Source organism: Cottoperca gobio, chromosome 4 (genome assembly GCF_900634415.1).
Source record: "Cottoperca gobio chromosome 4, fCotGob3.1, whole genome shotgun sequence".
Classification (NCBI taxonomy): domain Eukaryota; kingdom Metazoa; phylum Chordata; class Actinopteri; order Perciformes; family Bovichtidae; genus Cottoperca; species Cottoperca gobio.
In genome coordinates, this window is record NC_041358.1 from 15,122,557 (window position 1) to 15,138,805 (window position 16,249).

The 16,249-nt window shown below is 41.3% G+C and overlaps 2 protein-coding genes across 4 annotated transcripts; one reads left to right on the plus strand and one right to left on the minus strand.

Annotated features, from left to right (window-relative positions):
- The first annotated feature begins 291 nt into the window (after window positions 1–291).
- axdnd1 (axonemal dynein light chain domain containing 1) lies at window positions 292–10,735 on the plus strand. 3 transcript variants are annotated; one of them, XR_003832094.1, is made up of 25 exons: window positions 292–472; window positions 1,235–1,383; window positions 1,461–1,564; window positions 1,744–1,837; window positions 2,273–2,358; window positions 2,470–2,526; window positions 2,604–2,712; window positions 3,047–3,168; window positions 3,427–3,567; window positions 3,809–3,913; window positions 4,333–4,453; window positions 4,648–4,749; window positions 4,887–5,053; window positions 5,233–5,302; window positions 5,537–5,771; window positions 6,072–6,288; window positions 6,717–6,810; window positions 7,110–7,300; window positions 7,562–7,652; window positions 7,941–8,084; window positions 8,512–8,586; window positions 9,030–9,131; window positions 9,219–9,307; window positions 9,812–9,943; window positions 10,047–10,735. XR_003832094.1 is itself a non-coding variant. In XM_029428859.1 (25 exons), exons 1-25 carry the CDS (start codon window positions 403–405, stop codon window positions 10,160–10,162), a joined length of 2,991 nt encoding a protein of 996 aa, XP_029284719.1. In that variant the 5' UTR covers window positions 292–402; the 3' UTR covers window positions 10,163–10,735. The 3 variants fall into 3 exon arrangements, 2 of the variants coding, with proteins under 2 accessions (XP_029284719.1, XP_029284721.1); XM_029428859.1 differs by having other exon boundaries at window positions 9,804–9,943; XM_029428861.1 differs by lacking the exon at window positions 10,047–10,735 and having other exon boundaries at window positions 9,247–9,307; window positions 9,804–9,930.
- Window positions 10,736–10,861: 126 nt separating this feature from the next.
- nphs2 (NPHS2 stomatin family member, podocin) lies at window positions 10,862–15,005 on the minus strand. Its single transcript, XM_029428862.1, is given in 8 exon segments — window positions 10,862–11,084; window positions 11,086–11,148; window positions 11,970–12,048; window positions 12,501–12,760; window positions 13,138–13,220; window positions 13,439–13,511; window positions 14,057–14,160; window positions 14,488–15,005. Coding segments are annotated over 8 exon segments (1,116 nt in total). The 5' UTR covers window positions 14,807–15,005; the 3' UTR covers window positions 10,862–10,949.
- Between the last annotated feature and the right edge of the window lie 1,244 nt (window positions 15,006–16,249).

Genomic DNA, 16,249 nt, shown 5'->3' on the forward strand with positions numbered 1-16,249 from the left:
AAAAAATAAACTGTTGATATAAAGGTATTCAGTCTTTGATATCATACGTGATTAAAACGCCTCGTTTGTCTACAACACTGAAGTTACAATTAAATAAAACAATATAATATGATATTATTTATTTATATTATTGTCTAATGTGTGTGTCTTTTATGAACTGATTACAAAACAAAGCGTCTCTCCTGTTGATCAAAAATGAACGAACCTTTCTGTTCAGGGAAAGCGCTGGGTGTTTCCATGACAACGCGACCAGGAAGTTGGACCTTGGGGGAGAGTGGAAGGGCCGGTTACTTTTGTTTTGTTTTTGGCAAATAAAGCTAACTTCTCGTACATTTGGCTTCGTCAAAGTTTCGGAATTGTATTGCCAAAACCTTATTGTAACATATCCACCGTGAGTCCAGTATGTCTGCGTCGATGAGAGCCAGTTCAGCGCCAAGTTCATCGAGGCCGGTGCAGCCACTGGACACCAGAGGTGACATTAGAGTACAGTCAGCGGGGAAAGCTAGCTTAGTGCTCACTGCTCAGCCAGCAGGTGGATGATAAACTAACACATCATGAGCTAAAGTTAGCCAAACATTACGCATACTGGCACGGCACACATCACCTCACACATACAGTCAGTGGTGGAGTAGGACTAGTGAAATACCACACAAGTAAAAGTCCCACATTCAACACATTACTTTCGTAAAATTATCTAAGTATTATCAGAAAAATGTACTTAAAATATCAAAAGTAAAAGCACAAATTTAGCAGAAAAAATGACCCTATCGGTGTTTTACTATACGATTGTATAATATATTATTTCTTACAGCTATATTAATGTGTATTTTGCATGTTACTGTTCAAGATGGTTAAGGTTGTGCTAATGTTACAACTACTGCTTAGAAAAACTCTTCATCCTTCAGTTTATCAGAGACATTCAAATGAAAAATCACCAAAGATGTAAGAGAAATGTAGTGGAGTAAAGTAATAAAGTACAATATTTGCATATTTGGAAGTATAAAGTTGCATGAAATGGAAATACTCAAGTAAAGTTGTCTTATCTTAAAGAGTTTGGAAAATATATATTCTTGAGATAAACTAATAAACTATAGCCACACTTTGTTTGAAATACACTGCACATCATCTTATCATTCACTGTTTTTAATATACCATCCCTCACACCAAGGTCAGAGTCTGAGTTTTACACCTACTGGTTTGTTTGAGTTTGTCATTTTATTTTTCTCACTGGCAGAACTGAATTTTCAACTCACAGAGAGCAGGAAGACACAACCTCCTCTTGTCAACAACCACCTCATCCCAGATGAACTGCTGGTCAGCCTCACCTCCACTGTGTGCAGCAGGAGCACACTGGGGCACACTGCACACCATCGGCACTGCAAGGTACATTCAACCCCCATTTATATCTAAGAGGGTTATTTCTGTGTGGCAATTCACACCTTAGATGACCTTGCATACAGGGCTGTGGAATCAGACGGCCGGATGCAGTCTGGCATCACCCCCTGGGGCGCAATAAATACAAGTTCTTTCTGGACCAGCCAACGTCCCTGACTGGAGCCGGCAGGTCAGCTAGACCAACGATACATATGCAAAAACATCATTTTTTTGTTGCAACTATGAAGTTATCCCAAATATTTAATTTGGTACCCAGCCGTTTGAAGATGTCTAATGCATTCTGCTGATGACTTAAAAGACTTGCTGTGCTTCTTTATTTTACTTTCCATTTGGATGGCATCCATACAGGGATATTTCTTTCCTGTGTGATGCTATGGTAACCCAGAGGAAGACAACACACCTCCCACCTCTGACTGACAGGAGTGGCATTGGAGACACACAGGTAAGTTCCCTCAGCTGACCTGTTTTCACTTTCTGGCCTTTTTACCCTTTAAGCCAAACATTAAGAGGGCCTGAGAATGTGCCTTTATTTGCCTTTTCAATTTATCATAACTTACCTAATAGAGCTTTTTCTTAGCAGCATATGTGTTATAACACAACATCAAAAGCAATGCTTTACAACATAACAAAATCTGTAAAGGAAAAGCAGTAGAAAGACATAAAAAGGATACCTTGCAGATTCAAACTACAGTATGTCCATACTTTTAGATCAGTGTTACTGGACAGTAACTTGAAAATGTGTTTAGAAGTTTAGAGAGTAAATAGAATAGAATAGATTTTCCATATTCAGTAGCAGAATGTTTTAAAGTTGTCTTAAAAATACTGTGATTGACTACTACAGTTCTGACTCGATAATCACGGCCACTCTGTCATTCAGAACTACACTGTCTCAGAAAGTCTGATCCCGGAAGAATATCACATTGTGAAAAACAAAGGGCTGCGGAGCCTTGAGTTCTTTGAAGAGTGAGTCTGCTTTATTATGTCCATCCACTTTATTCGTGTTACCTGTGAACCCTCATATTATCATAGAATGAACATTTTAGGTCAACCCTTCATGTTGCTTCTCTTCCTCAGTGCGTTCACAGTGCAGCTGCAGGATGATGAGCAGAAGCTGCGGGTCTTCCCTTCGCTGTGAGTTCACTCTACAGATAAACTTTAGGCGAGTAGTCTTCAAGATAAAGTGGAGTGTGTATGTTCTGTGTGTCCAGGAGGCCCAGTGGCAGACTGGAAGTGGTCCAGCTGATGAGGATGATGGATGACATGCTGGAGAAGGCTGGAGTGGATGAGCAGAGTGAGGAGCTGACAGAGCTCTCCCAGGTGGGCAGACAGACAAGCAGAAAGTACACAGGCTGCTCTGTGCCTCTATGGCTGACACTAGCGCTGTGCTGAGAAAAATACTTACTGCGGCAACATCAGGCTTTTGGGCTGCTGTTTTAATACAGATTTGGATATTTATGTGAGTTACTTCCTGCCTCATCAAAAACACAAAATGCTGAGTGTACTGTTACTGACTTGTAACATTCCTGTTTTACCCACACAACATATGTAGAGATGTAAAATGTGTATATGAAAAACAAATGCGCTCAGAGTTTCTTCTAGAAGAATTGCCAACGATACATACTACAAACAATGCAATACAAATGTCTGACAGATGGAGGGTATGCTGGAGCTGGTGCAGGTTGAGCAGAACATCTACAACATTGTTTTCCATGAACTGATCAGACAGGTCAGTGTGGGCTGTGCTGAGAGAGGACAGCTGCTTGCCAAACTCAGGTAAGCAGCCAATACATACGGACAGCACCTAAATGGTTAAACCTCATCACTTGTTGAGATTGTGGGAATATGAATGTAAAGAAGAACTCATAAAATGAAGCATGATTCTTCAAAGCTATTACCTTTGTGTTACCTCAAGTTAATTTTGAAACGTAATTAGAAAGATAGTTCGGGAGAAATTTGACCTTTTCAGAAAATCTTTTCCAGTAATGACCCCAGGAAGCCTTTTCTCAGCAGCTCTTGTGTTTGTGTGTCCAGACAGCGCTACCAGTCCCTGCTCGAGCGTATCCCCAGCCGTCTGAAGGCTCTGCACACTGAGGTAGTGGCGCAGAGGGCTCTGGATCGCCGGCTCACTGAGGAGATCCACCGCATCAAGAGATGCATCCAGCAGCTAAACACGTACGTCAGGTCAGGTGTCAGGCTGCTGGGCCATGATGAATGCAATTACTGTGTGCTGTGTTTATACTATTTAACAAGGAAATAATAAATGCAAGAAATACAATAATAGCACGTGTGTGTGTGTGTGTGTGTGTGTGTGTGTGTGTGTGTGTGTGTGTGTGCGCGTGTGCGTGCGTGCGTGCGTGCGTGCGTGCGTGCGTGCGTGCGTGCGTGCGTGCGTGTGTGTGCATCCTCTTCACAGGGAGCTGTCCAGAATCAGAGACCATGATGCCTCCGTTTCCCAGCAGGCAGAGTGCGCTCACCGACAGCTGGCTGGGGCGCTCGAGCAGACTCACACCAACTCAGAGTGAGTCCTTGTCGGACTGAAGTGAACTACTGTTCATTCAAACAAAGACACATTTTTGTCAAGTTGATGCATTCCAAAATTCAGCCTATTTATCTGGTCGATATGATTGATGATTTCAAAGATAAAAAACTAAATATTACAAGAAACTACAGTAAAGAGTAATACTGTAGAAGCAATTACTTATACATGTCCTACTGTAGATACCAGGTATTGCTATCAGTGTATCCCTGTTGTAATGTACCTAATAGCGTTGGTTATTGTATCCTTATTACTTCAAAAAAAGTAAGTACTAAGTGATACGAGGGGACAACAAAACTCGTTTTTCTAAACATTTTCTTCTGAGATGCAGACGCCTTTGTGCAGAAGTACAAAATGTGACAAAGTGTTCCCTTTTGAAATGGTCCATGTGCTCTTCTCAGTGTCGTCACGGGTTACCACGAGCTGTATGAGCTGCAGAGGGGTCGCCTTGAGACTCAGCTGCTCCAGAGGACTGAGGAGAGAGACTGCTGGAGCCAGCTCACCTTCTGCCTCGCCCTCAAGGTGTGTGAGCCATGTCTTTCACTCACCTCGTGTGTACGTTTCATGTGATGGTGGTGTGCTGTTATGCTCAATCATTAATAGATCAACTGACTTTGAATCAGGAAGAAGGTTTTATTATATAGATAGCTATGACCCACTTTGTTGATCACTATGATTAATGGATTGTAAGGATCAAATATGTCTGTGCTTGTCAGGTGATCAGTGTTAAGAAGCTGCAGCTGATCAGTCAGCTGCATATTATTGAGCAGAGCTGGTTCAAGACCTCCGAGCATTGCAGCCTTTATGTCGCTTTGAAGGTAACGATGCACTTCTTATTTCTTATCATTTTATGTATTGCTCATTGCAAAAACACCACACGCCCCAGATGACTCTTTGAACATATCCATGGTGGTTTAATTACACTCTGACTATGACATTGACCATCCTTCTGTAGGACACAGAGGACCTGAATATCATCATGGAGCTCAGTGACCACTGGAAAGAGCAGCTGACTGCTTTCATGTCCCAGCTGAAAAAGACTGAGCATGCTCAGTGTGAACAGATCAGTGCCGTCCAGCAAGGCATCAACAAGTGGCTCGACTTCTGCACCACACAGAACAAGTAAGAACAAGATCAAGCGCCACCAGTGAAAGAAAATAGGATTTTCTAGAAAATTGCAATCACCTTTTTTTAGCACTTATATCGAGACGCCCAATAGTGTCGATGATCACTGAGAGCAATTTAATGAAGAGTATGAATATGAGTGTATTCTGCCAAAGATGCTCTTACTCTCTTTTAAGGTGTCCAGACCCGAAATATGAAAAAGCTTCATTGGAAAAGATTCATGCTGATTTGAAGCAGTGGTCAAACGTAAGACGGTACATTTACATCCCTCTGTGTTTTTCTCATTGTGGTCTTTGATGTTATCTGTCTGATTTATTGACCACTTGGCTTGATGTTCAAACAATCTTTCGACCAGGACAAACTAGTATTACGTGTTTAAGCATGTTTAAGGTATTTGTCTCATATGTTGAAATGACGGTATGTCTAGTTAACTGCTAAGTTTCCTTATCCTAACGTCCTCTGTGTTCTGTTTCTCTGCAGATGTTGTCCGTCCAGTGTGACCGCTACCAAGGTGAGAAGCTGCTTTGCTGCCAGCAGACACTGGACGAGCTTGGCCGTGTCCAGGAAAGATGGCTGAATATGAGTCTTGAGCTGGTCAGAAGACACCCTTCTCCCGATGGTGAACCCTGTGGAGGCCAACAGGCCCTAAGAGAGCTGGACAGGGTCCTATCTGAGCTCCTTAAACAGCTGGACACCCAAGTCAGTGGAGAGAGTGGTGAGGGCCGAGAGTGTGTCACAATTTTGAATAATTTTGAATGAGCTAGAAACCTTTTAGGCCTATAGATAGGTAAGTGTACACTTTCACTTGGCAGTGCTTTAGTTTTTGCTTGACTGTTGTCCAAATGGATATCTGTAAACAAGCAGATATGCTGACAGCTGCATAATCAGGACCTTGGTCAGTGTCAGATGTGTGACACACACACACACACACACACACGAGCTATAGTCACAGAAACTTCATATATCTGTCTCTTGGATTTAAGTGTAGAAACTGATTCTGGCCATGCTGTTTCAGGGATCCATAGACAGATCATGTCACTGCTCGGGTTGATGGAGTCCTGGGTTTCCAATCTTTGTGCACTGATTGGCCAGCCAGAAATGATGACTGCCTCTGACGGGCTGAAGCTGGAAAAAACACTGCGCAGTTGGCAGAGTTTGGCTGATCAAGTGTTTCAGAACGTCTCCAGCATACAGACAGAGAACGAAAAGGACAAAATTAAGGCCGACATATAGTAAGTTAAAACAATGGACTTCATGAAAAGGCAGATTTATCAACGTTTTGTAGATAGGTTTGTACATTTACTCCTGTGATGAAATTGAATGTTCTTCAGTACAAGACATTTGGTGCTTTGTGAATCAAATGTCTTTAATCAACACAGCAACAAATATTTACTGTTATGTTGTGTGCAAATCGAAGCTCATTTGTCCATATATATATATACGTTTGGGGAAAGATTTTTGTTTGAGTTTGATAACACCCTGAGAAAATAAGTCTCTCAGCTTTTATAAACTCAAGATATTCATTGCTTGTGATTGAAAGACAGTTTTATTGAGCAGATAAAATAAAGACACAACATAATTAAGACTACATGTGTTTTAATTATGAAGTTTAAATATTCGCTTTTCTGTTGTGCGTTTGTGTGTTTGTTTGTTCAAACAGTACAGAGACAGAAAAGGAGTTAGACAAAGTGCAGGAGTTCATAACCAGCCTGTCCAACTTCACTGATGGTGAGAACCAGAGACTCAGTGAGGAGGTCAGTACCAACCAGCTATAGTCAACACACATTTGGAAAATGTTGCAAAAACTGCAATATCCAGTAAGTGCATTTCCATCAAGGAAAAAACACATCAGCTCCATGAATGTGGTGCTCAGATATTACACAGACAATAGATCCGAATGACCAAAACCCTGCCTAAGATGTGTCTCAGAATCTCGGATAGGTGACTAAAAGTACTAGATGTACCCTACATTATTAGATATTAATGAATGAGTTTGTTTGGTGTAATGTTGCACTGTGCTTCTCTTGAGTTTCAGTGTTTAATCTCCCACCAGGTTAATTCTATTCACATGGCTCAGACCCGCTGGATGTTGGACCTGTTGCTCCTGATGGTTCCTGATCATAGCGAGGGCCACAACCAAGAACAAGAACAGCAATACATGACAAACATCTCACTACAGACACTGGAGCAGGACGCCAAGATGCTGGCTGAGAAACTGGATGTTTTTTCCGTATACATCAGCAGGTACCAGAAGTTTTTACTAGTTTTTAAAATGTGCAGTTAGTATCTGCTGTTAACCAAGGTAACTAACAACAGGTGCTCAGTACAAAAAGTAAACGTTGTTGTCTTACACAAGTACTGAAGTGTGATAACCTCTTAACACTATACAGACTAACTAACAACACACATATATTAAATGATGGCTAAAGGTAAGATTGAAAGTATCTGCACACAGGGATTTTCTCCAGGATTTACTCATCAGGGAATGTTTGTTTTTGACTCTAGCTCTTGCAAGCTGATTGTGGAGGAGCAGATTCTGCAGAACACAAATGAAGTTGACAGTAAAAATGAGATGAACGAGTGCAGAAAGCTGCAGGTAAAACATTGTATTTGTACAGGATTAAATAAGTAGCAAAGAATGGATAGTAACATCAGCATGTTTTTATATTTCACGAGCAATCACTGCTTTAGGTACATGAGAATAATCAAGAGATGCCACGTTCATTTCATCTTGAGATTGAACGGCAGCTATTTTGCTACTTTTGTGTGCTCAAACATTGCAAATCTCCAGAAGGGGGAGCCACACTGCAGTTACAGGCGAGGGTAAGGTACGTTAAGCAAGCCTCCATCTGTACTGCGTGTGTGTTGCTGTGTCCGTCCTCAGAGGGAGTGCATTGATTGGGTGGAGACCTGCATGATCTTGCTCTCCGGAGTAACAGGCCGTCCTGTGGCGCTGCCCGTGCGACAGTCTGACCCCGCCTGCAGCAGTGATGTCCCGCTCACTCCAGCAGACAGCGTGGAGACTCTGGTGAGGAGTCAATTAAAATACAACCCGGAGGGATAGACCTCATTTGTTCTAATGAATTAATGATTGAATTATAAGTTTAAAACACATTTGCTGAAGATGAGCGTGATTGGGTTTTATTATTATATTTCAACTTCGTTATCTTTTTATTATTGGAGAAATAACTTAGTAGGCATAGTGTCAGGGGAGTGACAATGATACTGATAGTTAGAAGCGGAGCGGACATCAGAGGAAAGATTACATTGATCAAGTATCAGATTGTGCTGTAGTCAAGGTGACGCTGGCATCAGTTACCCAATTAAATTGTGATCACCTTAACACAAAGTTTGAGATCTAGAAATGATGAGAGATGAGAGAAGTGAGAGGATTGAGTCTGTCTGCATCAAATGTCAATGATTTTGTGATTTTGTGTGTGTTTTTGCGTTTATAGGTGAACAAAGAGGTTCCAGTAGAGCCTACTGAAGACAGTGAGGTCAAAGATGAGACTGAGGCAGAACCGAGAATGGTGAGTCATATTAACAGCTGTAGAGTACCAATAAAACCTGTAACCATTTAGACTATACTTTAGGAAATGGCACTACACAATAAGAAAATCTGATCTGGGAAAAACAAATCCAGGGTTTGTGTGGAACAGTGATATTAGACATTAAAAGTCAAATGTGAAGGTTATAGAGCTTTGTGTGATAAAAGACACAGAATGAAAAACATGTATTTCTCTGCATTATATTAACGTTCCCTCTGGTCAGGGAATCTTTGGAGTATTTGTAATTTGGAGGTTTGTGTTTAAAACCTAACAGGCTAAAATAGTCAAATAAGCTCTTGAGGAATATAGGGGATTTTGTTTTACAAATGAGTCTCATAGAAGGAACACAGCTTGTTTTGCATGTTAATTGTTCAGTATTACCAGACTAACTTGCTAAAAAGAGCAGTTCCATTATTGTCCTGCAGGGGGAGCTATCGGTTTGTGAGAGCCCAGTGGTGAAGCTGATTAACTATGATGGAAACATCACACAAAGAACGCTGGGAGAGAGCAGTGTCCACCTGAATGGGGTCAGAGTCATATGTTATGCCTTTCACTGTGTATAGAACAAACTGCCTGTCTGTCTCTCTGACCACCTGTCTGTCTCTGTCTGTCAGACTGAGTTGGTTGTGTCTCCAACAACAGATGAAGCCCAGAAAGCTTTTAGTGATCTGACCACAGTGGCATTACTGCAGCAGGAACTGCAGTAAGTTCACTTTCTTATTGTTGAGTGGAACACATGTATTTTTGTAATAGTGTGATCATATATAAATCACAACAGTAACAATATTAATGCATATCCAGTTTGTCCATGTAATGTTTCAAACACTTGCTATTGGCTCATTTTTGCCACAGGAATCGATGTTTCTTTATTGTTTAAAATAACAACTCTGACGCAAGCATGAGCAGCATTCACCACCATGGCTGAACATCCACACTTTTGTTTTGCTTCTCATAATTAGTCAGAAGACACTTTCACACTTGGCAGACTTGGAGTTTGTTTGGCAAAATCCCATCAGAAGGGCAACAAGGGAATACATATATCCGATCTAGTATCTACCATCAAGTATCGTGGAAAGAAGTTTGTTGAAACTCGATCAGCTGAGTTTTTGTGGTTGTTCAGAAATGGAGAGTGGACCTCTCCATTGCCTTGTGGATGTGAAAGGACATCCAGGTTAGATTTCTCTCCATGTGTTCGTAAGTGATTCAGAGCTGCAGGTCCAGAGTGCCGAGCAGCGAGCCCTGAAGGCTGAGGAAGCCCTGCAGGCAGCGTTGGAGAAGATTCAGGACCTAGAGAGGCAACTGCAGGGTCCGCCCAGTCTGGAGCCAAAACCTAGTGAAGGTACCAACTCAACAAAAACTTCTATACATTTTTAACTGAGACAGAGAGTAAGTAACACAGTATTAAAGGCTAAAGGTGGTACAGGTCTTTGTTTGTGTTGCAGAGAAAAAGAAAACACCACCACCTTCCCCAAAACCAGTAGCAACACCAGCTCCTCCAAAGAAAACTGCAGCTGAAGCCAAACCAACAAGCAGCACCAAAAAGACCAGGAAACGATGATCTGACATTTGATTAGGAGGTGTTACGACGTTATATGTATGTATGTATGGGTCGGTCCACTTTATGTCTGGTGAACTATTTATCTAAAATCACTTTTAGGGGTTTAATATTTAATGTATCTTCTGTGTTGTAACAAGACTCATCGCCTGCACTCCATCACAGTCACATCCATAAAACCAGTAAAGGAAAACCACCTGTCTCAAAAGTTTACAAGTTAGTGTAGCACCCAGGAAAACAAAACAAAGAACAAGAAGCATCATTCACCAGCGCTACCATCCAAGTATAAGATATCTTCAGTATCAGGAGATTGTCCTATGTTCAGACTGTATAGAGTATAGTGATGTTTCCATTCATCTAATGGCTTGCTGTGGTTTTGTTAACCTTGTGATATGTCTTTGATTTCAAGTAAAGGCAAATTAGTGTTTGTTTCTTTCCCAAAAATAAAGTTTCTGCAGACAATACATTTGAAAAAGTAAGCCTTTTCTGGACCTTTATTATCAAGACATAGACGTTGTCAAATTGCTACACAAACCCAGGTAACCTACTGTAGAGGCTCTCACACCTTTCAGCACTAAACCTCACCAGCGTAAACCACTCAAATCCCAAAGCACTCAGGAAACATTGATTATGAACTCACATTTGACTAAATATTACTTAAATAAATAATCATTTGGCTTGTAAATGACTTTCTTTAACATGATAAAAACATTTCCTGAAACTCTACCGTAAGCTGAGAATTACTGGCTCGCACTCACTGCCGTTGGGTTTTCAATAATACGTTTTCATGTCACATCATTGGCGAGTCTGTATCTGTCGTCCCTCTCTCTCCTTCCACAGCAGGGGGAGGAGGGGGCGGGAGGGATGAGAGGTCAGGGGTCACGCTGAGGAGATCTGGGGGGAGTGGAAGGACCAGGGCAGGATGGAAGGAGACGGAGGGAAGCCCTGAACCCCTCCCAGGCATCTCTCTCCCCGTCTGCTGCTTTTACCTGGAGTAGAGAAGTATACTGCTGTTTGAAACATCTTTGCTTTACAAATACTGCTGACAATGCATAAATGATCTCACTGGCAGAGGTTCAGTTGGCAGGCTAAACCAAGGCTACCCTCTGGGCTGGAACATAGCAAGATGGTGTTGAAGGGAAACGGAAACCACGGTGCAATGAGCAGAGTGTTGTATGGCATTGTAACAGAGATCAGAGGTCTTTTACACGACCACTAGGATGTTCTAATTGTATACATAGAGGCTGTACTCAGTGTATTTCTATCTATCTTCCAAAAGTTTCTGAAATATTGCTGATAATTATACAGTTCCTGAGTATACATATTTTTGATAAATACAAATAAACCTCCAAAGAATCCATGACCAAAACCCAACTTAAACACCCTCCCCCTCCACACACACACACACACACACACACACACACACACACACACACACACACACACACACACACACACTCTTCTGCCAGATGAAAATGTCAGAAGATGAAGAGACTCTGTCAAACGTTAGAATTTCATCTTAATAACTTGTCGAAAACAGCTCATAGCAATCTGAGAGCAATACATATCATCTACATGTGATTGTGAAATACAACCCATCATAAATAGGAGTCCAACCATAACAGTCGAGAGAAAGAAAAAACCTATCAATATATAAATATTAAAGCAGTCAAGTCCAGTCCCATCAATAGAGCTGTTTGATCTTTAGTTAAATGCCATATTTGACAAAAATCCATTAACATTTAAAAACATTAAAATACAAAACATTAAACGTAAGATTATAAAAAGCTGGTATACAATAGTCACTCACTCTGACCTGGTGTTGTCTCTTAGCCTCGGCCTCGGCTGCCAGACTCTGCTGTAACTCCACAGGGACACTGAGCTCCTCTCTGACAGAAAATCAAACACAAGCCTGGTCAGCAGGAAGATCACAGTACACTACAAATCACTACATTTCTCTTTGCTATTTACCTGGAAAAATCAAAGCTTATTGAAAAATCTGCCTCTTTTTCTTGTTGGCTGACAGGTTTCTTCAAAAATCATCTTTATTCTCTTTAAAGCATCAGCTGTTAATATCAGGTTTTGCTGTCAGGAAGAAGCTTCTGCAGGGCCTGTTTTGCAAGTGTTCAAGATAAATGGTCACCCAGTGTAGGAGGAGCATGAAGATCAGACTCTACTCCCACAGTAACTAAAGGTAGACCAGAATGCATTGCTGCCACAGAATATTTTGTGCTTTGTGATTTTTCATCTTGACTTCCAATTAAATTCACTAACGTAGATAGATGCAGCCGAAGAAGGTTAATTACTGTACAATGCATTATCTTTTTCTATCTTTTCTTACATGTCTGCTCTCTCCACCCTGATGCCCCAGCGGCAAGCAACACAGTCAACCGCCGTTTGTATCTGCTGTCCGATCCTCCTCCTGTGCAACAGGATGTGGCTGAATGTGTGTTGGGAGAGAACGTCTCTGACCACTGCCTGGACCAGAGTCTGCAGCACTGTGGTCAGACTGGACAGAGCCGTGCTGCACAAAGCCACGTTCTCTATCTGGTAATAACACACTGCACTCAGCTCCGGCATCACCAAGTCCTTTGTCACCACCTGGGTAAAGACGTATGAGAAGACGGCAGTCTAATGCAATTATGGCCTCGTCACTGTCTGCTTAATTAGTTCAGCAGGGGGCCACGTCATTTACTCCCCATCTTAGGTTGAGAAACACTAATAAAGACGGAATCCCACTTTCATGTAAACTTCTGGAAAGATACGTCAGTGAAAGTAGTTGTTGACATTTACCAGCCAGTGAAAAATAAGTTGTATCTCTTTATGGACTATGAAAAATGTACTGCTTGTTCAGGGAAAGCAACGTGCATATAAAATAAACTGTTAATTAATTATCCAATGTCATTCATTTCACATCATTTTTACATTCTGTGCTCAAAGTGAATATGTCCGTTTTGATTTGTTTATTGTTTTGTTACCGTGTGAGAAGGAACCTTCAGCATCTTCAGTCTGATGTCAACCTTGTGACACACATCCAGGAGTGGGAGGTAGAAAAGAAGGCCTGGCAATAGAAGGGAGAAGGGTTTGATCTAAGGACAGAGGTCTAACATTATGTTTTTTAAATAAACATGCAGATGACTAAAATATTTGTGACTGTGGGGTGTCCAAACTTTACATGATTCGTCTCTATGACCACTAGCCAACCAAACACTCGCACACATTCTCAGAAATGGCAGGTCAACTGTTTAGTAGAAAGAAATACAGTAAATTGGTGACAACCTGGTCCTCTGGGTCTTCCACGCAGTAGGTGACCCAGTCTGAAGATCACAGCTCTCTCATGCTCCCTGACTACCTGTCAATCAAGATGGCAGACGTCAGTCAGACCTCAGACATGATGGCAGCAGTGTCCAACTGACATACAACAGCTTTTAGTGGTCCAATTCACAAGTAGGCCAGCTTTAACACGATACTTTTGTACAATAACATACAGTGTAGTCAAACAGTATGAGGACGTTGTCACATTTTTATTGTGTTGGCTGTAAACTCATTTACATCGGATTAGAAATTAAACACTGGCTGAATGAGGTGAAAATGCTGACCAAAATAAAATAAAATCCAATATTCACAAATTTCTCCAAATATTTTACTTCTTGTCGAGGTGGAAAAGGTAGAAACTGCATTTTCGACATTAAGAGCCGTCTCAGATAAACTTGAATGATAACATTATACACTTTTTAACTTCGTCACAAACTGCTTGTGTCTAGTTGTTTTTCCTCGACCTAATCCTTTGCATCATTTCTGTTGAACAAATGACACTGTTGACTGTTGTTGTTGTTATTTTAAAGTAAGTTGTTGTGCAGTGCTTGGTTTCTGTTAGGTCTGTAATGTAGTTCGTACTTTGACACAGAACCAGATGGAAAAAGGGAGAACGAGCAGAACCAGAGCCAAGACGAAGACCATCAGCAGCCACTCAAACACTCCCAGGTTCTTGCGCTTCAGACCTGCAGAGATCCACACACTACTAAGTATGAAGAAATCAAACCAATATACTAGATTGAACATAATTAAGAGTCATTTTGAAATGTTCCTATGAGCTCCCGAGTCAATACCAATGAGGTAATTGCAAAGTGGAATTTAGCTTATTGAATTTAATTGTATCAGCACATTCTTGAATTTAAATGACTATTTATTTTATTATCTATCATTTATTTCCAGATAGTATGCTTCAAGAAATTCAACATTTAAAAAAATTCAGGTCACAACATCACTTATTTCTTTCTCCTGTGAACAACAAATTGGGAAAAACTTTTCTTCAGGCTCTGACTTACCGTCCTCCTGCTCCGCTGCTTCCAGGAGCCCCAGGTTCTCCTCCTTGACCTCGTCCTCTCTCACGCTGTCTATGTCCACCACAGTGGACCTCACCTTCACTTCTGTCTCCAGCTCCACCTTCTCCACATTTGTCTCTGGCTTCTCCATCTGCCGTCTCTCTTTCCTCACTGATGATGCCTCGGGGACCCGGCCTGCCTTCGATGGCCTTTGTCTGTGACTCCTGGGAGGCACAGAGGCTCCGCTCTCCCTCTCCTTCCTGGGCGGCATTCTGGATCTTGGCGGGAGGTCGGGGTGGACATGATTGGAGGACTTCTCCATACTGGCTCTGCAGTAAAGACCATAGGAGTGATGGCTGTTAGGATGTTTCTGCTCGATGGGTTAGTGGATGGTTTCCTTTTTGGGTGAAAGCAGAGAGGAAGGAGAAAACGTGTAAGTTGCTTCCTCTGGCTGGAGGGCTGTAAGTGGAGTCAGTGCTGCCGCCGTTCATTGTGGTAATCAGACAGAATACATGGATGGTAAATTAGGCTCGACTGCTTAATGTGGGAGTAGGACAGCAGTGGGAGTGCCACTTACCACCCTCTCTGTTTTTCAAATTATTTCAGGTCAATTAACTTTTGTAAGCATGATATTCAATAGGCTAAATATTGTCAAAGCAGGAAACTAAAAGAAAAGACAATGTTCAGATAATAATGTGAGAAACATGAAGATAAATTCTCATGCACACACATCATCTCTTAATCTACTGTACAAGCAAATCTCTCAGATTCAGAATGGCCTTATCACACATAAAATCTAAATATCCAGGATTTGCTGGATGAGTTCATTTCAGAAATATTCTGTTTAATTTATAATTACAGCAGCTCTAACTAGAGTTTAAATGAATTGAGCATTAAAGTCCTCCTAACAATACATCTACACGTTTACCTCTTAAGAGAGTAAAGATAAGCAGAAATGTTACCAATATTTAGGTATAAAACTCAAAGTTGCATGGTAACACATCTACTATACAAGGCCAACTAAAATCACTGACGTTATTGCTTTGGAAGGTTTGGAGAGGTGCGTGCCACTGGGTGTCCTGTAGGGAAAAGTTACATTTTTAATGCCATTTGATCATACATACAACATGCTCCTTAATCACACGTTATATAAAATATTAAAAATTCACACTTATTGTATTAAAGCCTTTATACCTCCAAATATTTGTGTCACTGGGATTGTGCATCTTCCCTTGTAAAGCCAGTGCCATTCAGAGTTTACTGCTTAGGGAGAAATTGTGTCTGTGGAGCTCAGGGAGTCACTGTGTGTCCTAATTGGGAATGTGCAGACTCAAGGTCTCTCCTTTCCAAAGAGCTGATGCAGTTTTTTTCTCTGTTTTTACAGGAAAAGACACACTGTATCCTCCCTTATAGAGCCTTAATTAAACCAAAAATTAAGCCTCTGATCATACCATACCCATAGGCCTACATACACTCTAACTTACATACTGGTAAATCATTTTCAAATACCAATGCTGCTTGTAAAGAGAAATGAAAAAGCTTACAGCACCTGGTATTCCCAGGCTGTCTCCCATCCAAGTACTGACCAATCATTTGAGATCGGGCGTGTTCAGAGTGGTATGGCCATAAGCAACAGAGACATCTATAAATGGGCATTTTAAAGATGCTGTAACATCACACTTTGTTATTCTGTCTATACAGGTAGCAACTGTACATTGCCAGGAACACAAACAAACCTTATTGATATAATGGAAAAATAGCCTTA

Coding starts and splice junctions, on each gene's coding strand:
- axdnd1 (XM_029428859.1), top strand. CDS start 403: ATGTCTGCGTCGATGAGAGCCAGTTCAGCGCCAAGTTCATCGAGGCCG. Junction 1,384..1,460: donor CACACCATCGGCACTGCAAG/GTACATTCAACC, acceptor CCTTGCATACAG/GGCTGTGGAATCAGACGGCC. Junction 3,568..3,808: donor TGCATCCAGCAGCTAAACAC/GTACGTCAGGTC, acceptor TCCTCTTCACAG/GGAGCTGTCCAGAATCAGAG.